At 46.0% G+C, this 27,728-nt stretch overlaps 1 protein-coding gene across 9 annotated transcripts in view; it reads left to right on the plus strand.

Annotated features, from left to right (window-relative positions):
- Positions 1–5,411: 5,411 nt before the first annotated feature.
- ANK1 (ankyrin 1) overlaps positions 5,412–27,728 on the plus strand; it is a 329,883-nt gene continuing 307,566 nt past the window's right edge. For 2 of the 9 annotated variants that reach the window (XM_060181879.1, XM_060181902.1), the window contains exon 1: positions 5,412–5,711. In XM_060181879.1, the coding sequence (XP_060037862.1) occupies positions 5,589–5,711 (123 nt within the window). In that variant the 5' untranslated portion in view covers positions 5,412–5,588. The remainder of the gene's footprint in view (positions 5,712–27,728) is intronic. The other 7 variants (XM_060181866.1, XM_060181872.1, XM_007522760.3 and 4 more) reach the window with 4 other exon arrangements.

Here is a 27,728-nt window from a genome sequence, read left to right on the forward strand (position 1 = left end):
AGTACTAAGCTCAAGGCCCTTGTAAAGATCCAGGTTGAAGCCCTGATCCTCACATGCAGTGGGGGAAGCTCCACAAGAAGCAAAACAGGTCTGTAGGAGTCTTTGTCTCTACTTATTTATCTTCCCCTCTCGTCTCAATTTCTCTCTGTCTCTATCCAATAAAAATTGGAAAAAAATGGCCACCAAGAGCAGCAAGGATTCATAGTGCTGGTCCCGAGTCCCAGCGATAAACTTGGAGGCAAAAATAAGATAAAATAAAATAATAAAACTTTTTTTTTTCCTTTTTGATGTGTTGCACCAAAGGAAAGGACTCTGGGGGAAGAGGGCAAGGGGTAGGTTTTGGGGTTTTGGTGCATGATGGTGAAACAGACCTAAGTTGAAGGTGAGAGTTTTTCTTTGACACCCATCACAGAAAGAAGAGAGATTGTACTTATGTGTAAGCGACTGTATTGTAAATCATTAACCCCTCAAGCAAAAAAGGAAGAAAAAGGAAGGAAGGGAAGAAAAAGTAGAAAGCAGGGGTGCTCTGGGCTCCCAAAGAGACTTTTTAAACAAGTGAAGAGTATCTTGAGGTCTGACGAGTAAATTGTAATTAAACTAGACAGGGGTGGAGTTGGGGTGAGGTGGGGTATGAGAGTGAGAAAAGTCATTTGGGAAGGGACATCAAGGACAAAGTCCCTGCAGAGGGATGGCACTGACCCAGTCTAAGGCTTGAGTACAGGTCCCAGGCAGGCTGTGGCAAGATAAGCTGGTAGTGGGAAGGAACCAACTATTCATGGCCTTGTAGGCCATAGAAAAGATTATAAGATAATAGGGGGCTGGGTGGTGGCACACATGGTTGAGTATACAGTATACAAGGACCCGGATTTGAGCTCCTGGTCCCCACCTGCAGGGGAAAAGCTTCACAAGTGGTGAAGCAGTGCTGCAAGTGTCTCTCTGTCTCTCTCTATCTTCCTCTTCCCTCTCCATTTCTGGCTGTCTCTATCCAATAAATAAAAATAATAAAAATATAAAATAATAGGGGTTTAATTTCACATCACTCCCACCACAAAAGTTCTCTGTCCCTCTACCACTAAGAAGTAACTATCATAGCTCTCCCAAAATCATAGTTATGGTTTGATTATATATATATATATATATTTTTTTTTTTCTTTTTTCAAGTTTGTGTGTTTCAACTCTCTATATTCCACTTATGAGTGAAATCACTCCATAGTTTTTTCTTTTTCTCTTCCTTCTCAGATAAACAGAATAGCACTTGACTTCCTCAGGTGTTATCCAGAATCTCTTCCCTCTCAGTGATGGTACAAAAACAAAGGTTCCTTGTCACAAAAGTTCTTGGGGTTCAGAGCCTTCTGGTTATCGTCCCTTAACATTTCTCCTTCTGGGAGTATGTACCAGAATTCTTTTGGGAGTGAAGAAGGAAGGAGTTTTAGCTTTCGTAGTTGCTTCTCTGTTGGACATGGACGTGGCCATGGACAATTTTTTGATCTTCATTTTAGGAGAAAAGCATACACAGATGCTAAGCTCAGGAGAGACAAAGATCAGATGGGTGCTTTGAAAAGATGAGTGTCACTACTGGGATGGACTGGTGGGTGGCAAGAATGATGGCAGCAGGCTAGTTGCCTGGGGCACAGGTACAAGGACCTGGCAGAGGCATGTGCTGGGGAATCAAACATCTGCCTCTTAGCAGTCTGATTACAATCATGGTTATAGATGTGTTGGGCTAGGGGAGAGAATGCCCTTCAATGTACTCAAACTACATGTGGCATTCAGGAACTAAAGTGTGTCTCTTCTCAATTTACCTGTGGTCTAAGCATGAGCTTCACCTGAATTTTGGGATCTTTACAGGAAAATGAAATATCTCATGTTGAAATACTATCTTGGATATACTGAGCTAAATAAACTATCTTACATTTAATTTTTTTTTTTACCAGTTTGACCATTTTTTTAAAAAATCCTTTTTAACTTTGTGATTAATAGTGGTCTACAAGATTGCAAGATTATAGGGTTTATTTCCACACGCACCCACAACCAAAGTTCCGTGCCCTGACCCTCTCAACAATAACCACCATAGTTTTCACAAAGTCTTAAAGACAGTTTGTTTACTTATGCTCCCCCACCTTTCAAATTCATGTGCTTCATCTCTCTCATTTCTGCATATGAGTAAAGCCATCTGGTAGTTGTCTTTCACCTCTTTGTTTTGCTATATGTAATTGCTTCCAGTTCCATCCATTCTATCCCAAAGGACACAATATCACCTTTTTTTTTTTGATAATCCATGGAGCATATGTCACATAACTTCTCTATCTAGTCATCTGTCTTTGACTATTTAAAAAAAGACTTATTATGAAAGAGAGAGAGAGAGAGAGAATAAGATAGGTGTGAGAGAGACCAGATTGCTAATCAGCTGTGGCACTAGGTGGTTCCGGGGATTGAACCTGTGGTGTCAAGGACTTCAAGCATACAGTTTGGTGTTTTAAGAGGCTGAGCTATCTCCCTGTATCTAAACTTTTTTTTCCTAATAATTACCACGGGAAATGTTAAATTCTTTAAAAATTTTATTATTATTATTTTTCTTCATTGAATTATTTTTTATTAATGATTTAATATTGATTTACAAAATTACAGAATAACAGGAGTACAACTCCACACTTTTCCTACCACCAGTCCCTCCATTGTAAGCTACTGCAGCAGTTCTCCCAAGGTTGCAGATACTGGTTAACTGTTACTTCTACAACTATCTGTCTACATTTGTATATATTTGCCTAATTTTTTTTTCTTTACTGGGGGGATTAATGGTTTATAGTTGACAGTAAAATACAGTAGTTTGTACATGTGTAACATGTCTCAGTTTTCCACATTCCCCACTAGGTCCTCCTCTGCCATCATGTTTCAGGACCTGAACCCTGGCCCCCAACCCCAACCCAGAGTCTTTTACTTTGGTGCAATACACCAACCCAGTCTAAGTCCTACTTTGTGTTTTTATTTTTAAAGTAATTCTTTTTTTTTTTATTGAGGGGGTTAATGCCTTACAGTACAATCAGTGACATATTCATACAATTTCATTAGATAATAGCCCCCCAGAGTTTTCCTTCTAACCCTTCTCCCTCCCCAGAGTCTTTTGCTTTGGTGCAATATACTATGTTCAGTCCATGTTTCACTTTGTGCTCCCCCTTCCTGTCCCCACTTTATTAAGTCCCACTAATAAGTGAGGTCATTTGGTATTTGTCCTTCTCTTTTTGGCTTATCTCACTCAGCATGATGTCCTTGAGTATGCAAAGATGTCCAAGAGGATGCAAAGGAGACAACTTCATCATTTTTAACAACTGAGTAGTATTTCACTGTGTATATATACCACAATTTTTTAAAATCACTCATCTGATGTTGGACATCTGGATTGCTTCCAGGTTCTAGTGATTATGAACTATGCTGCTATGAACATAGATATATACAGATCTCTCCTGATAGCTGCTTTTGTCTCCTTTGGGTAAATCACCAGGAGAGGAATTGCTGGGTCATAGAGTAGGTCCATTCCTAATGTCTCAGTAAGTCTCCAAATTGCTTTCCACAATGGTTAGACCTTTTTGCAATCCCACTATCAGTGAAGAAGTGTTCCTTTCTCTCTACATCCTCTCCAACATTTGTTATTTCTGTCCTTTCTGATGTATGACATTCTCACAGATATAAAGTAGTATCTCTTTGTTGTCTTTATTTGCATTTCTCTGATGACCAATGACTTTGTGCACCTTCTCATATATCTGGAAATGATAAATTCTATCCAGGACCGTGATTGATGCCCCCTATTACACTTCAGTTGGATAATGCTGAGAAGGACGGAAGAAGCAGACTAAGGCCCAGCCTGAGAAAGGACAGTGTCCAGGCCTTAATACTATGCAAGCTCCAAGGTGGAGGAGACTTTAAGGGTAGCAAATTAGAGGGAGGGGAAAGCCTACCAGCTAGATAGGAGGCGGATGAGTCAAGTCCTCAAGCCTGTAGGATACTGTCCAGACAACTGAAAATCATTCGTTGGAAATCATTTCCCCAGAGTATAAGAGAGACACTCATTATCTAGTCTCTGGTCTGTGACTGGTTAAATGCCTACACCAAGATTCCAGGTTGGAGGCCAAAAGAAGCAGGCCTTTCCATAGTAACAGGTCTGCAGTTATTCCTTGCAGATTTTCAAGCGTCAGGCAAAGCTCCACCCCTACAGATGCAGGAGTGAGCTGGGCCTGTCCCCAGACTGAAGGGAGCTGAAGTCCGGGCCAGTTTTCCCTGCTGTCAAGTGCAGGGGTTGGTCTGGATGAAGCCCAGTCCCTTGGCCCCTATTGCTTCCCCCGGGTGTGACCAAAGCAGTCAGGTGCGAGACTCTTCATAAGTGAACTAACACCCACCGTGTAGGGGGTGTTGCCAAAGGGGGTGTTGTGTATGAGAGAGTGTCGGGAAGTGGGAAGGGGGCGTGGGGCCGGAGAAGAACGTGCGCGGCCCCGATGCAGGGACCTTTCTACTGCGCCCAAAAGGAAAACCCGTTCGCTTCATCCTGGACACGTCTGCAGGCTATAATTGGTAAAGATGCAAATGAGAAGCCCACATGGTCTGCAAAAGGGCAAACGAAGCTCGAAGCGAGTGACGGGGGTGGGGAGGGAGACAGGCTCTTCCTCGCGGTTGGGGGAACCCGGCACACAGCTGCGGAGATTCGGAGTGGGTGCGTCCTCTGCCTCCTGGGGGCGCCCCAGGCCCGGCTCCCTCGCAGCCCCCCAGGAGAGCCCCCCACGCCTACCACCCCGCTGCCGCGCTGGTCAGCCTCTCTGTTCTGCGCCCCGCGATGCTGGGGCTTCCGCAGTCGCCTCCAGGCACGCAGGTTCACGGTGTGGCACCGGCGCGGGCCCCGGCAGCAGCCTCCCCGCACTGCCCCCATCCCCTACCCAGCGCCCCGCAGCAGGGTGCTCAGCTGCGCCCCGCTAGCTCTGGGGTGAGCGACCGGCTTTGTTCCAACCCGGCGACCCGACGGCGCTGGGGGCCCGCAGTGCATCTGGCGGAGGCGGCGGCTCTGTAGTGGCGGGGAGCCGGCCCGCTCGCTAGCCTTCCTGCGGCCATGCACCAGCGCGGGCGCGCAGTCTCGTCTGGTCCGCGGGGCCCCCGGACCGCTAGCTGCCCCCGCGCCCCACTGTACTGAGCGCGGGAGCCGCCTCCTTTCGGGCCGTTCGCCGCAATACAAGCCGCCTCCCCGCCCCCGCCCCCCGCGCCGCTGCCGCCGCCGCCGCCGCGGCAGGATAGGGAGGGAGGGAGGGGCCGCAGAGGGCGGGCGTGCAGGCGGGAGGCGGCGGGGCCGAGCCCAGAGCCCGTCCCGGGCGCCGACGAGCCATCTCCGGCCGCGGCGGGAGGCGCCATCCCGGGGCCCTCCGCGCACCTCGCCGCCGCCTCCCCTGCCCACCCGGCCGCCGCCTTCCCTTCCCGCGCCGGGGAAAGACGCCCCCCCCTCCAGTATAGTCTCCCCCTTGGGTGCCTCCATCTCCTGGGGAGGGTGTCAACACCTGGAGAGCCTAGTGTGAGGGGTCCGGGAGGCGGGGACCCGGGCGCCGCGACCCGCCATGGCTCAAGCGGCTAAACAGCTTAAGAAAATCAAAGACATCGAGGCGCAGGCCCTTCAGGAGAAGGAGAAGGAGGAATCCAACAGGAAGCGGAGAAACCGCTCCCGTGACCGAAAGAAGAAGGTAAAAGGAAGGGGGGGGGGAGGCAGCGGTGGCGCCACGGAGGTGGCTGCCTGGGGAGGGGGCTCCGCAGACGCGGGAAGGAGGGAGGGACGGAGGGAGGACTCCGGGCTCTGGGCTCCCGCAGAGTTGCTGCCGCCCCGGAGTGGAGGGCGCGGGCAGGCAGCCGCGGAGCGAAGGGGAAAGGGAAGGGGAACGGGAAGGGGAAGGGGCAGGGGAAGGGCAGAGCGGGCGGCCAGGGCGCGCGGAGCTGTGCCGGCCCCACAGCCCTGGGAGTCCTTTCAGCACCTTGGACAGCGGCCGGCGGGCCAGCGCGACTCCCTGAGCAACTTTTTCCGTCTCCAGGGTGGGCTGCCCCGCTCTGCCCGCCGCCCCACCGGACTGTGTACAGAAGCTGGTTTGGGGGGGGAGGGGACGCTGGCTCCAGGCCTGGGAAGCTGCCCTGTCGATCCCTTCCTTCCTTCCCACCCCCACCCCTCCACACCCGGTGACCCGCTCTCTGGCGCTGGGAACATGGTTGCCAGGTCTCTGAATGAGTAGGGCTCCTGCTAGACCTCTGGTTCCAGTGGCAGAAAGGAATGCACGCCCACCCCATTGGGGTGGGTGGGTAGGGGGATTTGACACCATTTCATCATTGTTCGGATCATTCAAGACTTATGAATGGGCAGCGTGGTGTGGGGGAGAGGGTGCTACTGTCCAGTTTGGCCCTAGGCCTGGTCAAAAAGTGGGCCTGCCTATGTATGTATGTATGTATGTATGTACGTACGTACGTATGTATGTATGTATGTATGTATGTATTTTAGAAGAGTGTGAGACTTACCCCCAAATGATCCCCAAGTTACCATTGGGGGCAACTGTTGCTATATCTGGCATTTCCTTTCTGGGTCTGGGGTCTTCCTGTCCCTCACTTAAAGCACCTTTCTAAACATCTGTAGGGACTACACCTTTGACTGTGTGTGAAGAGAGGGGGCAGTTAACTGGGAATTCTAGCTGAGAGGTGATCTAAACCACCACCCCAACACACACACACACACACACACACACACACACCCATAGGGGCTCTAAATTATGGAAGCAATTCTGGGGAGTGGAATTAGGACTGAACTCAGTGTTGGACATGGGACATGCATGACCTGAAAAGCATTCTTACCAATAAGTGGGGCTCTTCAGGCTTTCAGGTTAGCATTGGTCTTGGCTGAGAAGTAAACATTAATCTCCCCAACCCCCCCCCCCACATGCACATGCACACACACACGCACACACACACACAGACACAATTGTAGAAATTGGGAGCCTCTAGCTGAGAACAGAGTTGGGGACAGGTTGGCTATTTCTCAAGTGGTCAACAGAACCAGCACTCAGACTCTTCCTGGAGGTGAGAACCTTTCCCTAGAGGTGAGACTTAGAGGTGCAGATGGTCTCTGTTTTTAATAGAAGTCACCAACCCAGTCCAGGACTACCTCATCCCTCTCAGAAGGTATCCCTCCTCCCTCAAGGGATTGCAATCTTGTGTGTAAATAGTAGTTTTCACAAGGCAACACCCCTTCAGCAGGACCAGGAAAAGAGGCCTTCCCCAAACTGATGATGGTGAATCAGAGTTTGGGTTGGTGCCACCTAGAGAGGGAATCTCATCAGGTCCTTCTGCTGGGGTCTGAAATACCAGCGCCCATCCTGTGAGTCAGGGAGGGGTGGGGAGAGTCTGGTGATAGCTGCCGGTGTTCACCCACTATCTTGGCATGAATGTAATCTTCTTGCTAGGAAGGAGTGCTCTCTATTTCCATCCTTGCCTACTGCATTCAGAGCCAAGTCGAACCTCTCCCAAACTGCTCACTCAATGTTTTTATCCCACTTCTTGCTCTCCAGCTTCTACCATCATCTTTTTGAGGAATAGGCAAAACAAGACTCCCTTCTTTTCTTCTCTGATTTATCTCCATTCTATGAGGCTCCCTTTAGCATAACCCCCTAAGTCACAAAGTAACCATTTTAGCATTCTTTTTGCATCTTTGATCTCCATCTTTATGTTCTTAGTAAACTTTATTTTTATTTTTAGTGCTTAATGGTAATATATCTCCTCAATCTCACCCAACTGAGTTATTTTGTTTCACTAGCTGGTTAAAGCATACTGTGTCAGCAGCCATTCAGAAATCTTCCATACAGGTTTTCTTTACTTCATACAATATTCTGGGCTCTGTGATTGACACAAGAATAAGGACATCTTAATTCAAATTGCTAATGATGATATAAACTCTTAGAGCTGGTCCTTTGGGTAGGGGGTATATAGGATGGGGTGAGGTGTTGGGGGTGCTTCATTTTGCATTTCACAATGATTATTCTTTCTCTTAGTTAGTGGCATGGTTTTGAAAGCTGGGTTGGGGTCAGAACTAATACTGATAGCAAAATACAAGATCAGAGGAGGTGGAAAAAGAGAGAGGTGAGGGAGTAAGGTCAATGCAGAAAGATCACTGACTGAAAGCAGAAGGAAGTTCATATAGAGGCTGGTGCCTGATTTAAAAGTTTGCAAAAGATAAAATCTAGCTAAGACCCATTTTCCACAAATGAGTTCATTTTATTTCAAGGCAAAGTCTATTTAAATAAGAAGCTGAGGACTTTACAATTGGCCACCACTGGCTACAGGGAAGCTGTGGGGGAAGCAGCCTCACAGCAGCTTGGAGAAAGGACTTCATATCTGCAAATAAACATTCGACTCCCAGGGGGTTGGTAATGCCTGTGAATGTATGTAGTTGAGCTAAGGACATTCTGAATTCACTAAAAGGAAAGGTGTTTGTCTCATAGGTAACCTACTTAATGGGGACTGCTAGAGCAGAACTGCATCCCTCCCCGTTTGTAGAAATAATCACGGTTGTAACTTCAACAGTGGTTGCAGTTTTTACAGTTGATGATATTGTGTGGGAAGGCGCTTGCTAAAGGGTGCTGTGCACCAGGGGCTGGAGGCTGATGTTGTGACGCACTGACTGACACAGATAGAAACCACCTCGACATAGGGAATTGAGCTCAAACTCTGGGGAGCTCTGAAAATGCCTGCATTCTTCTGGGGCTTCATTCAGTTTTCTGTTTGTGGAGCACACATCCTCAGCAGATGTTTGCTGCTGGAACTCTAGCATTTTTTTAAAGAATAAAATCCAGGATTGGTGACATTGGCTGAAAGTATCTTCCCTCACACTGTCTGAAGGTGGGTTTGGAGATAAATAAATTGCAAAGCATGTGTAAGGCAGGCACTGACATTAATAATGGCAGCTTTCTAAGGCTGAGGAAGCCATGGACATAAGGATAGGCGTGCTTTTTATGTTTGTCTAGAGGTTTCAGTTAGGAGAGAACAGGGAGGTGTCGAGAAAGGGAGGCAGAAAATACGTGCGGAGAAAGAAGGACAGGATTAAAGAAAAGAGGAGGAGGCAAAGAAGGGAGAGACAGATAAATGGAGAGAGAAGGGAGTTGGCATCTCAGTCTGACTTTAAAGGGTTACTCTAAACCTGCCACTTGCAATGCCTATGAGGACCCAGAGATGGTGCTTGCAGAGCTCACCCTGTGTCCCTTGTTCTGTCTACCTACTTCAGTGTGTGGTGTTGGTATCAGAAAAGCTCATGCCCTATGTGTAGCCATGAAACTTAGATGTGCTTGGTTAACCAACACACAGTGGCTATGCACTAAATAGTTGTGGAATGAGTGGAAACACATTTTGGTCTCTTTTTGTCCAGATCATTAGGCAAGTGTTCAGGTGATTGATATGCTCCTGACTGACTGTCATGTGTGTGTGTGTGTGTGTGTGTGTGTGTGTGTGTGTGTGTGTGTGTGTGTTGTATCTGAAGAACACCTGCTACTCCTTTCCGGATAATTTTCAAAGCAATGCAAATCTGCAGGCAGGCAGTGGAGCCATCACAGTTTTTGGTGCAGTGAATGCTCCCACTGAGCATGTAGTTAGTTCCTTGCACATCCCTGCTACACTCAGTGGCAAGTGGGTTTTAGTCATTTGCACAACAGTACTGCTTAAATAGGGCTTGAAAAGCCAAGCCGAGGGGCTTGGATGCAGACGTGTATCAAGCAAGCCCAACGTGCACAATGGCCTCACCTGCTCTGCTGGGAAGGCAGCACTAGCTGCCTCTTCAGGCTCTGCAGCTCTCCAAAGGGCCTTGGCCTTCCACTCACAGCTGGACTGCAAAGATGGCTTCACTTGATCCAGTGATCAGACTCACAGGGGAGGGGAGGGTAGGACAGCGCTGAAACAGTCATGGCCAGCCAGGGTGTGGGGCAGTGGGGTGAAGGTGAGGGCAGGAGGGAGGAAGTGGGCCCAGGACTACCATTTACGAGGAGCTCCAGGTTCTTTTATTATTATTATTTTTTTATTTTTTAAATTTTTTATTTAAGAAAGGATTAATGAACAAAAACATAAGGTAGGAGGGGTACAACTCCACACAATTCCCACCACCCAATCTCCATAACCCACCCCCTCCCATGACAGCTTTCCCATTCTCTAGCCCTCTGGGAGCATGGACCCAGGGTCGTTGAGGGTTGCAGAAGGTAGAACGTCTGGCTTCTGTAATTGCTTCCCCGCTGAACATGGGCGTTGACTGGTCGGTCCATACTCCCAGTCTGCCTCTCTCTTTCCCTAGTAGGGTGTGTCTCTGGGGAAGCTGAGCTCCAGGACACATTGGTGGGGTCTTCAATCCAGGGAAGCCTGGCCAGCATCCTGGTGGCATCTGGAACCTGGTGATTGAAAAGAGAGTTAACATACGAAGCCAAACAATTTGTTGAGCAATCATGGATCCCAAGCTTGGAATAGTGGAGAGGAAGTGTTAGGGAGGTACTCACTGCAAACTCTAGTGTACTTCTGCTTTCAGGTATATATTTTGCAGTAGTTTATGGATACGTGTGCACATAAGCTCTCTCTCACAGAAACTGGTGTATATCTAGGTTATGGGACTTTGTTAGAAAGTGAACTACCTGAGATGAAATTAGAGTGTACTATAAAAGGAAAGGTCTCACCCGAGTAATGAAGCTGAAGGGTTGTCATTCCACACGTGAAGTCTCTGGACACAGTCTGAGGTGAAGCATGTTGAGGTGGCAATCTTTGCGTTGGTTAAGTTGTGATCGGCGGATGCAATATTATTTGGTTTGGATTGGGAGATGCATACGGGAAAGTGGGCCCTATCCAAGGGTTCCAGGACTGGGGGAAGTAGGGGCTCTATAGTGGAGATGTGAGGTTCCTGCTGTCTTAGGGTTCAAAAAGACAATCGATAGTTAATGTTATCATCACATTATTTGTTAATTGGGTTAACTTTGAAAAGTCCCTTTGTTATGGTTTGCTGTACAGTATCCAGTATCTTGTATATAGCTGTGCTATTGGATGCTTCTAATCTACTTGGTCTAGGCTTTTGAGAGAGTCCGCATATCAAATACACAGCCTATATATTAAAAAGATTCAGTTTGTGTTTTGAGAAACTTTGAGACATACAATTGATTTTCCCCCTCTCATATTAATTAACTACTGATTTATATGTCTACATTTTGCTAGGAGTGTACATAAACACCATTCCCACCACCAAAGAACTGTGACCCATCCCTCCCGCCCACTCCCAGGTTTTAAGTTGTGCTGTAAGCTCCAAGTGAGTTTATAAATTCAGTCAGGAGAGAACCGGCAGGACGGAATGAGAATGCTGTTCATTACACAGCTTGAAACTTAAGGTCCTGTTGCTAGACCGCAACCCCAGTGTATGTTGTGGTATGAAATGATATTTGTATACAAAATCTGTGTTTGGTGTTTGCATAGCATTTTATCATTACACTGCACACTGGTCTTTCAAAATGTTGATTTATTTTTAATTTTTAAAAATATTTATTTATTTATTCCCTTTTGTTGTTTTATTGTTGTAGTTATTATTGTTGTTGTTATTGATGCCATTGCTGTTGGATAGGACAGAGAGAAATGGAGAGAGGAGGGGAAGACAGAGAGGGGGAGAGAAAGACACCTGCAGACCTGCTTCACCACCTGTGAAGCGACTCCTCTTTAGGTGGGGAGCCAGGGTTCTAACCAGGATCCTTACACTGATCCTTGCACTTTGCGCCATGTGAGCTTAACCCACTGCGCTACTGCCTGACTCCCTATTTTTTTAATTTTTAACTTTATTTGTTTAATTTACTTGATAAGGCACTGAGAAACTGGGAGGGAAAGGAGAGAAGGACAGAGAGACATCTGCATCATCATTTGTGAAGCTTTCCCCCTGCAGATGGAGGCTGGGGACTAGAATCCAGGTCCTTGAGCATGATAACATGTGCAGATAACCAGGTATGCCACTGCCTGGCCCCTAAAGTGTTAACTTATCAGCTGCCAGAGTTTTAAAATAAATGACAACTCCGATAACCCTTGCTTTGGCATGTCTTCTTTTCGTGTTCTGGGAGCCTCCAGAATGGAAGCAACTGTGTCTCATCCAGGCTCAGCTGGTGTCAGTAACTTTGTCAGTCTGCTCTGTGTCTATCTTCTACCCAGTTCCTCCCTCCCCAATGCAGAGAAGAGGCGGTGGAGCTGTTCCCAGGGCACTCCATTGCTCCCCAACCACCTACTATACCAGGAGAGCAGGGGCTGAGGGACAGAGAAGATGCTTCATGCTCAGTGGCCCACACTACGATAGACACAATGGTTTGTGCATTACTGCACCTCACAGCCACTGCTCAGAGGAGGTGGAGCAGCAGCCTTGGATCCAGAGCTTAAAGCCTTGTATAGGAAGGCCCCAGCCAGCCTCCAGCCCCTCTCTCTTTTTTGGCTCATCGCATCAGACCACTCGCTCTCTACTTCTGTTTTTATTTTATTTTATTCTATTCTAGTTTGAAGAGAGACAGGGAGGAATTGAGAGGGAAAGGGGAGATGAGAGGGAGAGAGAGGGAGAGCACACTAGGGTGAGGAAGAAGGAGAGGGACAGAGAGAGGAAGAGAAACACTTGCAGCACTGCTTTACCACTTGTGAAACTCCCCATGACAGGTGGGCACTGGGGATTTGAACCCAGGTCCTTGTGCAGGGCAACGTGTGTGTTGAACCTGGTGCACCACTACTCAGACCCACTCTCTATTTCTGTTTACCCCTTCTCAACGACAGTGCTTTAAGAGAAGCTGTAGTCTGTTACCTGGGGGTGTAGCTCATAGTTACAGTACAGGACTTGTCTGTCTGAAGCTTCCAGTTTGACCACCAGTGCTGTAAGTATCATAGTGGTGCTCTGGCATCTCTCTCTCTCTTATATGAAATAAATTAAATATATTTTTAAAAAGATACACTTTAGTCTCAGACCTCCTTTCCTTCCTCCTATAAGAATGAGCAAGCATCAGTGACAAATGCTGTGTGCCAGGCATTCTTCATATATTTTAGCTCACTCCATGCTTGGCCTCCACAATGCCTTTGTACAGGTGAACATCTATTTCCTCTTCCTTCAGTGTCTAAACCAAGCCCTTATTCTATTTAAGAACGACCCTTATTTTTGGTGGTGTCAGGGATGAACCCAGGACCTGGAGTATGTACGTTGCAACTGCTGAGTGTTCCCCTCCCCTCCTCTTATATCAGGGAGGAGAGACAGGTAAGGAGGGGGGAGACACCACAGCAGCACTTTGCTATCCATAAGGTTCCCGTGGTGCTGTACTGGCCTTTCCTCCTGGTGGGAGGACTCAAACCCAGGACCTTGCATATGGTAAGGCACACTGTTCTGGGTGAGCTGTTTCCTGGCTCCTAAAAAAAATGTTTTCTGATGTTCCCTACTTTCTCTGCACTGTACTACTTTGGTTTTTATATTGCATGTTGTATGCTTGCACATATATGCACATATATGTCCAAGGACACACACACATCAATAAACGTGTTTATATATATTCACACACATGTCTGAATGCATTCAAATGTGTGCACACATTTGTCTGAGTGTTCATGTGTGCCTGGGAGTATGTGCATATATGTGAGACAAATACTTCTTATATCCTTTCTACTAAATAGTAAGCTCTTTGAAGCCAAAGCCTGAGTCTGCACATAACCAGCCAGTAAATACTTATGTCTTGAGAACTGATTTAGAATCCACACAGTGAAGTGGTTCAGATTTTTTTTTGTTGTTGTTGTTGTTAAATCTCTCTACTTGATTTCAGAAGCTCTGGCCCCATGGAATTGGAAGCAAATAAATATATCCCCCCCCCCCCGAACCAATCTAACCAAAGCAAAATCTGTTGCTATCCATGTTTGATTTTTGAAAAAGGCAAATAAACTTTGCCTGGCTCCATATGTCCACTGATGGTGCTCAAAAAGCAGTGCCAATCTTCCTCTCCCAAGGCACAAGACCAGGAATCAGATTCTAGCATCAGTCTGGAGGCCAGTTTCAGTTCTTTCTTTAACCAACTCCCCATCCCAAGGATCTGAATAAGCCTCTGCATTTTTCTGAGCCTCAGTTTACTCTTCTTTACCAGGGTTAAGAGTCAAATCTGAGAGCACTCTGCCAACTGGGGAACTCCTCAAGATTTAGGAGTCCATAGTCAATGACACAGTGACTGTTAATGAGATTATTCTTTCTATTAAAGTCCCTGCCAAGATTCATGCCTGGCCTTCCAGGGATTGTGTGACATCTTGCTGTTTGCCTGGGAAGGTCAGCACATTCTTAGTTCAGTGCTGGCATAATTAGAGAAGGATCCTTTCAGTCATAGCTGCTTGTCATTTTCAGGAGAGAAATGAAATTCTTGCTATGCCAAGAAGTATTATGTTAGAATAGACCTACTGGGTCCAGTCTCTAACTAGGAGGTGTGGCTTATGAAAGCCACACAAGGCACTTATAGCAGCCTATCAAGAGGGCAACAGAAAAGTGGTTATGGCATCTCCGGAGAATCTCATGGCTGTTTGACCTTGGCCACCAAGCCTGGGAACATCGAGGATAATGGAGCCCACAGTGTGTGAGGCAGATAAGCCCCACCCTGAAGCTTTGACATCTTAGGAGTGCAAGCATCGCACGCCTTCAGGGGACAGTGCATGAAAGCATTGCACGCAAGCATTGCACACATTCTGAGAGATAAATGCTGTCCTGCTTTACTACTCATGAAGCTTTCCCCTTGCAGGTGGGGACCAGGGGCTCAAACTCAGGTCCTTGTGCATTGTCATGTGTGTGCTTAACCAGGTGCACCACCTACTGGCCCCTATCAATAAAATCTCAATCAAACAAAAACAAAACAGTTCCAAGATGTAGGGGAGCACGTGGCAGCAATGGAACTAAGATGTTGGACACCCAGCAGCTGAAAAATGCATCTGGGAGATGGTGGCCTGTTGTCACAGTCTCACCTTTGGGGCAAAGCCTTCCTGCTTCTGGCCCTATGGTGTTTGCTTTTGTGTTCTTTCTCTCTTTCTCTCTCTCTCTCTCTCTCTCTCTCTCTCTCTCTCTCAATCAAAGCACTTATCAGCTATGGTTTATGGTAGTGTAGGGGATTGACCTGGGACTTCACAACCTCAGGAAGGAGGGTCTCTTTACATAACCATTAGTGCTATCTACTCCAGCCCCTATGTTTTTTGTTTTTTTTTTTCTTCCTCCAGAACTATTGTTGGGGCTGTGTCAGCACTACGAATCCATGGCTCCTGGAGGCATTTTTCTTTTTAAATGTTATTTATTTATCTATTTATTTACTTTTATTGTTGTTGTTATTGATGTCATTGTTGTTGAATAGGACAGAGAGAAATGGAGAGAGCAGGGGAAGACAGAGGGGGGAGAGAGAAAGACACTTGCAGACCTGCTTCACCGCTTGTGAAGTGACCTCCTTGCAGGTGGGGAGCCGAGGGTTCGAACCGAGGTCCTTACTCCGGTCCTTGTGCTTTGCATGGCCATGTGCGCTTAACCCGCTGCGCTACCCCCCGACTCCCCTCCCCCCTTTTTTTTTTTTTTACAGAATAGGACGGCGAGAAATTGAGAGAGGAGGGGAAGATAGAGAGGGAGGGAGAAAGACAGACACCTGTAGACCTGCAACCCCCTGCAATTGGGGAGCCAGGGGCTCTAACCAGGATCCTTGCTCAGGTCCTTGTGCTTTGTACTATGTGTGCTTAGCCCACGGTGCTATTGCCCACCTCCATTTTCATTCTTAATCCCCTTCTCCCTCCTGTGTCTATCTAATCTTGGGCCATTGAAATAGCTCACTTGGGCATTGCACTGTCGTATACATGACCCAGGTTCGAGCCTGGCCTCCACTTCATTGATGGAAGATTTGAGCTGTGGTCTTTTTCTCCCTCTACCTTGTGGCCTCTCTGTCTCTATTTTAAAAATAAAATCTCTGTTCTTACCATTGACAGAGTTTGTATTCTGGAATTATTTTCTGAGCAGTAAACAAGAATTGAACCTGCTTTTCAGGATCTAAGTCCCTGACCATATGCACACTTGTGTGGAGGGAACATGTGGATGTGGAGCAGGGGTGGTTCTGGCATTGTGGGCCACATAGGAGCAAAGGCTATTGATGGGCTACAGAATGAGCTGGAGGAGGGGCTGAGACAGAGAGCTAAAGGGGGGGGCAGCTCAGAGTGACTCCAGGTAGAAGTGTGAAGGTTGCCTTTAGTATATTGGAGCCTTTGGTGCAGAAATGAGGTGAGTGCAGAAATGAGGTGGATTTGGGTAGTGCTGTGGTAAGTAGGACATCTCACATACTGAGGGACAGCCCAATGGAGGGGCTGGCTGGTCTTAGCAGGGTGCCTGGCAGGTGGAGAACATATGATGATGAACTAGAAATGCACATGGGCACTAGAGTAAGTTGACTTTTGTGACTAGGACAGGGTAAGTATTAAGTATTAGTAAGCAATCAAGGATGAGGCAGTTGACTCTATTTAGACATGGGCTAACATATGTGCACATGTGTATAAGCCTGTGCATGTTATGTGTGATTATATGCTAATTGGGATGCGTGTCCAACTTGGTGTTTGGGTAGGTAATCGGTCTGTTTCAGTGAGCTTAGAAAAAGAAACAAATGATGAGTTCTCCTTTTTTGGGGGGGTGGGTAAGGGTCATAAATTGTAAGTAGCTTCCTGGAACTCTCAGTTGCTAGGTCAGAGGTGACAGTCAGCTTTCTGAAATACTGGGAAACATGTCAGACTGTGGTAGGGGAGAGAAAGAGAAAGAGAGAGAGACAGAGAGAGAGAGAGACAGGGCACCCAGGGCACCCATCTGACATATACAATGCCAGGTACTAAACTCAGGACTTCATGCATGAAAGTCTGGTGCTCTGCTTGCTGCAGACTTCCTAGACCCTGGAATGGTTGGTTACCTTAGAGAGGGCACAGACATGTGATAAAGCCACATGGCCTCGTGGGAACTAAAGGAATCTGGTAGAAGCTGCTGTATGCAGGGAAAGCAAGCTCACGGGCTGAGAGAAGCAGGACACAATGTTTTTAAGGAAGTGAGCTTTGTTGCCACTCGCCATGTGCTGAGTAGCTATGTGTCCACTAAAATAAAGCGGTAATAAAATGTGATTTTATGAGCTGGGAGGTTAGCTCAGTGATAGTACACCAAACTTGCATGTCTGAGGTTCATTCCCTGGCACCACCAGAGCCAGGGCTGAGCCATGCTGTGGTCTTTCTCACTCTCCTTAAAATAAATACATAGGTAAATCTTTTCAAAAATAATGTTTTATTTTGTTTTTAAAGATTTATTAGTGACAGAGAGGGGAGAGAATCATTCCTGGCACATATGATGCTGGAGATTGAACTAGAGAACTAGAGGACATCATGCTTGTAAGTTCACTCTAGCTACTGTGTCACCTCTCAGGTCTCTCTCTCTCTCTCTCTCTCACACACACACACACACACACACACACACACACACACACACACACACACACACATGATTTAAAGAAGATGCTGCTAATAAAAAAGCAGGAGTATATTTAAAGTGTACTGTAATTTAGAAAATTAAGTGCATTTAACAGAAAGGATAAGGGGCCAGGTAGTAGCACACTTAGTTGAACACACATGTTACCATGCACAAGGACCTGGGCCCAAGCCTACAGTTCCCACCTACAGGGAAAAAGCCATACAGTGGGTGAAACAGTGCTGCAGGTATCTCTCCTTCTCTCTCTCCTTATCCCTCCTCCATTCTCAATTTTTCTGTCCTATGAGAAAGAGAGGGAGAGAGAGAGAGGATAGGAAAAAGTTAACTGCTTGTAGTGGTAGATTTGTCATGCAGTCACTGAGCCTCAGAGATAACCCTAGTGGCCAATAAATAAATAAACAGCAACCCTGATTGACCTTTTCTGGTTCTGGAGGTGAGAGTTGGGATTAACTGGTGACATCACACCCCCTCGCCACCATCCAACAAAGAACCCAAAGTAGTATTAGCTAGAGCCAAGTAGGTAACAGAATGTACTGGCTCCGACTGGAGTTGGAGTATGGTCCTGAGAGCCTGAGCTGTTGGGTCTTGGCATGTGAAGCTGTCCATTGTAAATGAAGTTGAAAATGTGTGTGTTGGGTCAGATATTCCATGCTGCAGCCAGAGCCAGCTTCCAAGAATGCAAATCTCCATACTCTCCTGTAAAGCTCCAGTGGCTTCCCAATTGCCCTTGGAATGCAGTCCAGACCTGTCACCTGGCTTCCAAATGCTTTTCTTTAGATCCTAATTGCCTTTCTTACCTCTTTCTGTCCCACATGGTGCTCTCAGCTGTCCTCTGAACTCCTTCTAGTACTTTTCATACTTTGATATGCATGCTCTCTCTTGCCTTTAGATCTCTCAGTTGAATCTTTGACCTCCAACATCAATCCCAACTTCTTCATCAGAATACAGTTTAAACATTGCCTCCCAATGAAGTTGTCCCCTGTTATTCCAGTATACATATGGGCAAGGTGACAGGAGCTTTAAAGGGATGTTAGTGTGTCAGGAAGCCACCTTTGATTGACATGTTTAATCAACCATAAAGAAATAACAGGCTCTGGAGTCTGACCCTGGACTCATGTCCTGACCCAGATATTTACTAGCTGGGTGACTTTGGAAAAAGTTGCTTAATTACCTTCCTTGAATCTTGGTTCTGTTACTTGTAAGGCAGAAAGAAGGGTATCTGTACTAGATAACCACACAGAGATATTGAAAAGATTAAGTGAGTTATTATCTGTGAAACATCAGGAAGGCAGTGAGCATTCAATAAATGCTGGATGCAGTGTTCCCACGCAGACCATCTCTCATCCTGGAGCAGCCAATAGAATCTAAGGTAGGAGCATTCAGAGACAGGTACACAATTCAGGTTTGAGCCTGGCCCCCACCACATTGAAGGGAGCTTGAGGTGAAAGTAGTTTCTTTACCTCTCTTTGCCTCTCTGTCTGTATGTTGGGGGGTATGTGTGTGTGTGGGGTGGAGTGCCTTGACAGTCTAGTGGAGTGGGAGAGAAAAACACATGCCTGTACCCAGTTTACCAAATGGCAAAATAACTAAATTCTTTCCTTGTATATAATTTTTCTTTTTCTTCCAGAGTTATCGCTGGGGCTCAGTGCAGCACTATGAATCCACTGCTTCTGGTGGCCAAGTTACTGGATAGGACAGAGATAGGAAGGGGAGATAGAGAGGGAGAGACCTCTTGTGAAGCGTTTCAGCTGCAGGTGGGGAATGGGGGCTCGAAGCCAGGTTCTTATGCTTAGTACTGTGTACATTTAATGAGGTGCACCACCGCCTGGCCCCCTTGTATGTAATTTAGATGTGAATTCCTTTTCAGAAATAGTTATCAAGTCTATGTCCTAAGGTAGGGAGTATTCATCTCACATTGCTGCCAATGACTTGAGTTGGGGGCGATTTCAGAGATGTGTGAACCTGATGTGAAACACCAGTTAAAGTGAAGAATTAGAACCAGCCCAAGTCAGAGTAGCTTCTGGGTCAAAAATACCGATAGAGTTGTTCTGAGTTTGAGAAGCTGCTCCATTCTCCTTTTATGCCGAGATCTGGCAAAGTCACTTCATTTATTTCTCTTTGCTTTTCATTTTGCTTTTAAGATAAGAGAAAGGGAAGGAGGGGGTGGGGCAGAGACCACACTACTGAAGCTTCCTTTGAAGCCCTACTGAGATCAAACCTGGGTTATGCATATGGCAAAGCAGTCTACTATGCAAAGGCACTGTTTCACTGGCCCTTGGCAAATTCTTTCTCTGTCAAGCCATTTATTTATTTATTTTTTATTATTTATTTTTGTCTCCAGAATTATTGCTGGGGCTCAGTGTCTGCACTGTGAATCCACTGCTCCTGGAGACTATTTTTTCCTCCTTTTTTTGTTGCCCTTGTTGTTTTATCGTTGTTGCGGTTATTATTAATATCTTTGGATAGGACAGAGAGAAATAGAGAGGAGGGGCAGAGAGGGGGAGAGAAAGATAGACACCTGCAGACCTGCTTCACCGTTTGTGAAGTGACCCCCCCCGAAGGTGGGGAGCCTGGGGCTTGAACCAGGGTCCTTACGCTTGTCCTTGCGCTTCACACCATGTGCGCTTAACCCACTGTGCTACTGCCCAGCCCCCTGCCATTATTAACAGTTGTATTAATAATGATTTACAAGATTGTAAGATTACAGGTTATAGTTCCATACTGTACCCACCACCAAAGTTCTGTGCCCACACGTTCCCAAAGATAACCGCGCTAATTTTCACAGAGTCTTAGAGACAGTTAATGTCTTTCAGTTCTTAAAAGTCCACATGTGAGTGAAACCATCTAGTAGTTATCTTTTACCTCTTGTTTCAGTAAGCACAATAACCTTTGGTTCCATCAATTTTGTTCCAAAGGATATCATCTTTTCAATTACAGTGTAGTATTCCATAGATTATATATATCCCATAACTTCTTTAGTCTGTCATCTGTCAGTGGGCATTTAGGCTACTTCCACTCTCTAGCTATTATAAATATTGCAGCTATGAACATAGGGATGGGGGCCAGGTTAAGTGTTCAGGTTACAGTGCTCTGGGACCTAGGTTCAAGCCCTTGGTCCCTACCTGCAGGGGGAAAGCTTCATGAGTGGTGAAGTAGGGCTCCAGGTGTCTCTTTGTCTCTCTCCCTCTCTATCTCTACCTCCCATCTCAATTTATCTCTGTCTTTATCCAATAAATAGAAAAATAAATAATATTTAAAAGGGGGGGGTGCATACATCCTTCCAAATTAGTGTTTGCATGTCCTTTAAATAAATGCCTAAGAATGGTATTGTGGGATCATAAGGTAATTCCATTTTTAGACCAATTCATTTTAGTGACATTTGAAAGAGGTGCTTTTGTATTTCCTACCTTGGGAAGTGAGAAAGTTTCCTAGCTGGTCTTACTCTAGTGGTATAGCGTTCAAGTAGCAGGCCCTCTCCTAAGGTTGGTCCTACCATGGGTGGGGCCGGGTGATGGATGATGTCCCTGAGACTTCTAGGATTTAGCACTCAATGGCAGGGGTCCAGGACCCACCTCAGATGTTGAGTCATTGCTGGGTAGAGACAGGCTCCACCCTCTACTCTAGGGAGAGCAGCCACAGCCCAGTGGCTTGTCTTTCCTTAAACATGAACTTCTTGCTTGTCACATGTCAGCTGCTCTGCCCTTGTTCTCCACTAGCTCTGCCTGTGAAGGGCAGCTTGGACAACAGGCAGTGTGGGTGGGTTACACTCAAAATCCTGAGTTGCCACATATGTGAGAGGGCTTAAACGAGGTAGGTGGGAAACACTTTATTTTTTAATCCTTTCTCTAAGTCATTTTAAAAAATATGTGATTAATTGTGGTTTACAAGACTATAAGATTACAGAGTATAGTTCTATATCACACCAAAATTCTGTCCCCCCCCTTTCCAATGATAACCTCCATAGTTCTCACAAAGTCTTACATTTTGTTTGCTTCTGTTTTATTTATTTATTTATTTATTGTAAGTCCACATGTGGAAATACCTTAAAATGGTTTTGTATTGAACTAACAGTGCATTGTGACAGTATGGAAGCTTTAGCTGTGTGTCATTAAAAATCAACAACTGTCTGTCCTACATCAAATTCACCAGCAAAAGACCAATTCTGTCTTCTACCTGGCAATCGAACCCATGAATTTGTACCCATGCAAAAGTTATACCATTATCTGATTCCTCTGGGAAGGACTTTAAAAAAATGTTGCAGCTTATTTTTCACCATTTGAACAATCACCCTATTGTGGAAATGTTGCTTTCTAAGACTGTTGCTGTCACAGAGGTGGAATTCCATAGTTCCCACAGGTAAGTTGCCTGCACCCCCTCACCCTCCACCAGAACACAGGTTCCCCTATTCTTCCATGACACCACCCCTCTGACTCCTCATTTTGTGTCTCCACATCTGCTGTAATAGATCACAACTCATTAATGTTTTACTCTATATTTCAGGAGGAGCCTTTTTTGTTGTTGTTGTCACCAGGGTTATCACTGAGGTTCAGTGCCTGCACAGCTGCACCATTCCTGATTACCACCTTTTTGCTTTTTTTTTTTTTTTTTTTTAGTGGGTAAGGGGGGGAGGAGAGAGAGAGAAGGAGTGAGTGAGAAAGAGACAGAGAAAAGGAGAGACACCTGAGTCATTACTCTGCCATTTGTGACACTTCCTTTCCTACAGGCTCGGTGCTTGAACCTAGGTCTTTGCTCATGGTAATGGTCCCTCAGGAAGGCCTCTTGGGCCTGTCAGAGGTCCTGTAGAAAGGGTGCCTACTCTGAGGGACGTTGCAGATGTGGTGTCCAGGGTGCCTTACTGCTTGGGCACTGTGTGTGGGTACAGGCAGGTTTTATGTTTTTAAGTTGATGGCACTTTCAGTTAAGTCCCAGGACAACCCTGGATAATGGACTTAGTCTGGAAATGATTCCATTACAGTACCTTGCATCTCTCAATTAACAGAGGATAAGTGTGATCTGGACAAGGGAGCCTCTCCTCCCTTCACATCATCTCCAGTTCATGAACTTTAACTCCCTGGTATTGCAGATGGAGAACAGTGAGGAAGCTGGGCCTCAAGCCCTTGCTCTTGCTTCTCAAATGCAACTCTGGATGCTTCTTCTTCTTCTCCTTCTTCTCCTTCTTCTCCTTCTTCTCCTCCTTCTCCTTCTCCTTCTCCTCCTTCTCCTTCTCCTCCTTCTCCTCCTCCTCCTCCTCCTCCTCCTCCTCCTCCTTCTTCTTCTTCATTTTCATTTATAAAAAGGAAACACTGACAAAAAACATAGGATAAGAGGGGTATAACTCCACACAATTCCCACCACCAGAACTTCGTATCCCATCCCTCCCCTGATAGCTTTCCTATTCTTTATCTCTCTGTGAGTATGGATGGACCCAATGTCATTGTGAGTTGCAGAAGGTGGAAGGTCTGGTTTCTGTAATTGCTTCCCCGCTGAACATATGTGTTGACAGGTTGATTCACACTACCAGCCTGCCTCTCTCTTTCCCTAGTGGGGCAGGGTTCTGGGGAATTGGACCTCCAGGACACATTGGTTGTCTGTCTAGGGAAGACTGGTTGGCATCATGCTAGCATCTGGAACCTGGTGGCTGAAAAAAGAGTTAACATATAGAGCCAAACAAATTGTTGACTAATCATAAAGGCTGGAATAGTGCTTCTTTGCTCCATAGCTTCTCCTAAGACAAGAAATAACCTACAGACTTATAAGGATCTTCTGAGTGTGTCCACCACTCTGCAATTGTGCCAGTTTAGAAGGTTGCAAAGAAATTTAGCTCCTGGAGGCCAGCTAGCTGCCCGTGGCCAAAGGTGTGCTCTGAACTGTCCAGACTGCAGAGTGTAGGGACCATGCCATGGGATTCTGCTCAAACTCCTTGTATCTGCTTTACCCTCTGTTCCATCTCCACAGCACTAGGGTCTCAGGCATACTGAGGAAGGGGGCAGGATTTGCTGACAAAGGGCAGAGGCTATACGTGTTATTGGAAGGTCAGCGGTCCCACAAGCTGGTCCTTTGGGTGCGTATGTTTTGAGAGCTCGTGTAGCCCTGTGATTCTGTGAGCCTCCTGCTGAGGCCAAGAAGCTGTCTTCTCCTGTAGTTGCAAGGCCCAGAGCACCTGCCGCAGGTGAGCAGAGGACAGACGCAGAGGCAGGCTCTGCACCTTCTATTTTCAGTGCAAGGTGACTGGCTCTGCCACATGCTGAGCTGCTTTCAAGGTCATGAGCAAAATGCAAACTTGCCTCTTCCCAGGGAGCCCAGAGGAGCTCAGGAGGGACGCTAATGGGGGAGGGGGACTTGAAGCCCTAACTGCCTGCATTTTCCTGGAAAGCAGATTGCTGTCTAACCCACAGCCCAGAGACAAGGCGACATGTCATGGAACACGTAGTGTGTATGGCGTGTCAGGCAACCGTGATTTTTCTTTTCTTCTCTTTTGTTAATAGATAGGAGATAAATCAAGAGAAAGGGGAGATAGAGAGGAAGAGAGAAAGAGAAACATTTGCAGCATTGCTTCAACACTCATGAAGCTTTGTCCCCTTGCAGGGAGAGACCAGGGCCTTAAACTGGGGTCCATGGTAACGCGTGCGTTCTAGCCACTTCCTGACCCCAATTGTGGCTTTTCTTTTAGTATAGTTTTTAACTTGTTATTAATAGCTTGCTACAAGATTATAAGACTACAACATATAGCTCTACACCATACCCACCACCAAAGTTCCCTATTCCCTAGCCTCCAATCTTCCAAAGATAACCACCAGAGTTCTCACAAGTCTTACAAACACTTCGCTTGCTTTTGTTTTGTTTAGATTATTTATTTATTTATTTGCTATTTATTTATTTATTTATTTATTTTGCCTCCAGGTTTACCCCTGGGTCTCAGTATCTGCACTATGAATCCACTGCTCCTACAGCCATTCTTTCTTTTTCTTTTCTTTCTTCCTTTCTTTCTTTCTTCTTTTTTTTTTTTTTGGATATGACAGAGAGAAATTGAGAAGGGAGGGGAAGATAGAGAGGGAGAAAGATAGATACCTGCAGATCTGTTTCACCACTTGTGAAGTGAGCCACTGCAGGTGGGGAGCCATAGGCTTGAACTGGGATCCTTCTTTGGATCACTCCACTTTGTACTATGTGTGCTTAACCCAGTGCACCACTGCCCAGCCCCATTGTTTGGATTTCTTTTTTTTTTTTTTTTTTGGCAAGTTCATATAAATCAGTCCTCTAGATTTCACAGAGGAGTGAAAACATCTGGTATTTATCTTTCATTTCTTTACTTATTTTGCTAAGCATAATCTCCAGTTCTATCCATTTTGTCCCAAAGGACACAATATTGTCTTTTTTTGATTGAAAAGTAAGTATTCCATGGAATAGATATCCCGTAACTTATTTAGCCAGTTATCTGTTGATGGCCATTTAGGCTGCTTCCACTCTTTGGCTGTTGTGAATAATGCCGCTGTGAACATAGGGATGCATATATCCCTTCGAATTAGTGTTTCAGTGTCCACTGGATAAAAGCCTGAGAGTGATATTTATGAATCCATCAGGCACTCTTCCATTTGTATTTGTTTAAGGACTCTCCATACAGTCTTCCAAAGGGGCTGCACCAGTTTGCATTCCCGCCAGCAATGTTGGCTCAGTTCCCTTTTCTCCACAACTTCTCCAACACTTGTCATTTCCTGGTTTGTCCAACTGTGGCTTTTCAGTGACGTGTCTCACAGAGATGAACGGTGTATTGAGAGAGAGATCTTAGCTTCATCCTTAAACTGAGTTTCCAAAGGAGTCAGGATATTCAGAGAAGTCAGCACTCCACTTGAGGGAGCTGGGCAGCACAGGTTCTTTCTCCTCTTCTGGCCTCTGCTCGCTCCCCAGCATCTTGGAATACAGTGTTCACTGTGGTTTTAATGTCATCCCCAAGTGCTGGACACCCATCACATTATCTCCAGTGGCTGCTTTCTGGGGCTGGGGAGAGCCAGAAAAATTGTTCTGGAATGGGGGAGGCCAAGCTAGAGTTGAATGACAACTGTCAGCAACCTCTGGATTTTTGGGGAGGGGAGGTTGACCTTTTGGATACTTGGCTTCAGGGAGCCCTGGAGTGATGGATAGTGGCTGCAGTCCCACAGGGCTGGGTGAACCCAGCATGACCACTGTGGGACTTATAAGTCTGGCCAACAGCCATATGGAGTACTGGTGTCTAAGTCTTCAGGAGGGTAAGTATATTTTCCCCACTAGTCAGTGTCCAAGCTGAGGTCAAATCTGGGATGGCATCTCTTTATAAAGTCCCACAATTTTTTATTTTTACTTCATTTTTTAAAAATGGTCTTTTATTTATTTTGTAGTATTAATTTAGTCTATCTTAAATAAGAGAGAAACTGAGAGGGAAGGGGGAGATAAAGAGGGAGAGAGAAGGGCAGAGGTAGATAGCATAATGTTTATGCAAAAAGACTCTTGTGCCTGAGGTTCCAAAGTCCCAGGTTCAATCCCCTGCATCACCAATAAGCCAGAGCTGAGCAGTGCTCTGGTTAAAAAAGAAAAAAAAAAAAAAAGAGGAGGAGAGACAGACAGAGAAATACCCATAGCCCTGCTTCACCATTCATGAAGCCCTCCCCCCACCCACAGGTGACTAGTAGAAGCTTGAACCTGGGTTCTTGTGTGCTCAACCAGGTGTTCCACTACCCAGCCTCCTTTAAAAAAAAAAAAAAATTACAGCATAGAGAGAGAGAGAGAGACACCTGCAGCATACTTCACTCCTTGTGAAATTTCTCCCCTTCAGGGGGGACTGGGGACTTGAGCCTGGGTCCTTTTGCGTGGTATCTGATACGTTCATCTGGATGCACCATCTCCTGGACCATATCTTTTTTTTTTAAATAACAAGTAGGCAGTAGCAGATGCTGGATGTCATGAATAGAAATCCATACAGTTTTATGCTTTCCTGTCTATCAGCTGTCTCCCCAGGTAACAGAGGGAGATTGTGGTACCCAGTTCTTGATGATGAAGGAGAGAGAGGCAGACAAGGACATGTGTTCTCACTAAGCACTGGATGGAGCCCACTTAGTCTAGGGGTGAGAGGACAGCCTGTCCTATAGGTGGGAACATTGGGGTGGGGCAGGGCAGGTGAACTTGACCAAGGCCGTGCATCAGAGCTAGGGCTGGGATTCACATCTGGCTTTCCAATTGGAAATTTCCCCCTTACTGCTACTAGAGTTGTAATGAGAATTAATAACATGAAACAGATATAAAGTGTTGGGGATGGGGGGAGAAGCTCAAGGGGGAATTGAAAATCAACAATAATAGGCCAGAGAGATAGCTTGCTGGGTAGTGTGTGTGTCTTGCAATGCTTGGGGCCCAGGTTCAAGTCCTGATGCCACATGGAAGTTCTGGTGCTATAGTATCTGCTCCTGCTTCTCTCTTTGTCTGTGACTAAAGTGTGGTCCAGAGTGATGCATGTTCATGATCTTGCCTCTGCCAAAAGAGAAGAGGGAGAGGGAGAGGGAGAGGGAGAGGGAGAGGGAGAGGGAGAGGGAAAGAAAGAGAGAGAGAGAGAAAGAGAGAGAGATATCAAGAATGTTTAGATCTGATGAAATAGCTCCCTTTGATAGTATGCTGCTTTGCCATGCATGTAACCGAGGTTTGAGCTCGGCCCCCACTGTATTAAAGGAAGCTTCAGTATTGTGATCTCTGCCTTTCCTTCTCTGTCTATAAAAAGAGCCTATTTAAAATAAAGATAAAGAGAAATCATTTTTTTTATTGCCACCAGGGTTATTGCTGGGACTCAGTGCCTGCATGATGAATCCACTGCTCCCTGCAGCCGTTTTTCCTTTTTTTTTTTTCTTTCTATTTTTTAATTATTATTATTTGATAGGACAGAGAGAAATTGAGTAGGAAGGGGGGAGGTAGAGAGGGAGAGGGAGAGAAAGATAGACATCTACAGACCTGCTTCATATCTCTTCAAGTTTCTCCCTAGCAAGGGAGCAAGGTTTCAAACCCAGGTCCTTGTGCATGGTAACTTGTGCACTCAGCTGAGTGTGCCATCACCTGGCCCCCGTGAGAAACTATTTTAAAAGGCCATAACACAGAGCTTAGAGCTTGATGAGAACTTCACAATCAGTTCCTCTGACTCTGTAAGGTAAGGTATCATTCCCACCCACTGTGAGCTTATAGC

This window comes from Erinaceus europaeus, chromosome 2 (genome assembly GCF_950295315.1).
Source record: "Erinaceus europaeus chromosome 2, mEriEur2.1, whole genome shotgun sequence".
NCBI classification, from domain to species: Eukaryota; Metazoa; Chordata; class Mammalia; order Eulipotyphla; family Erinaceidae; genus Erinaceus; species Erinaceus europaeus.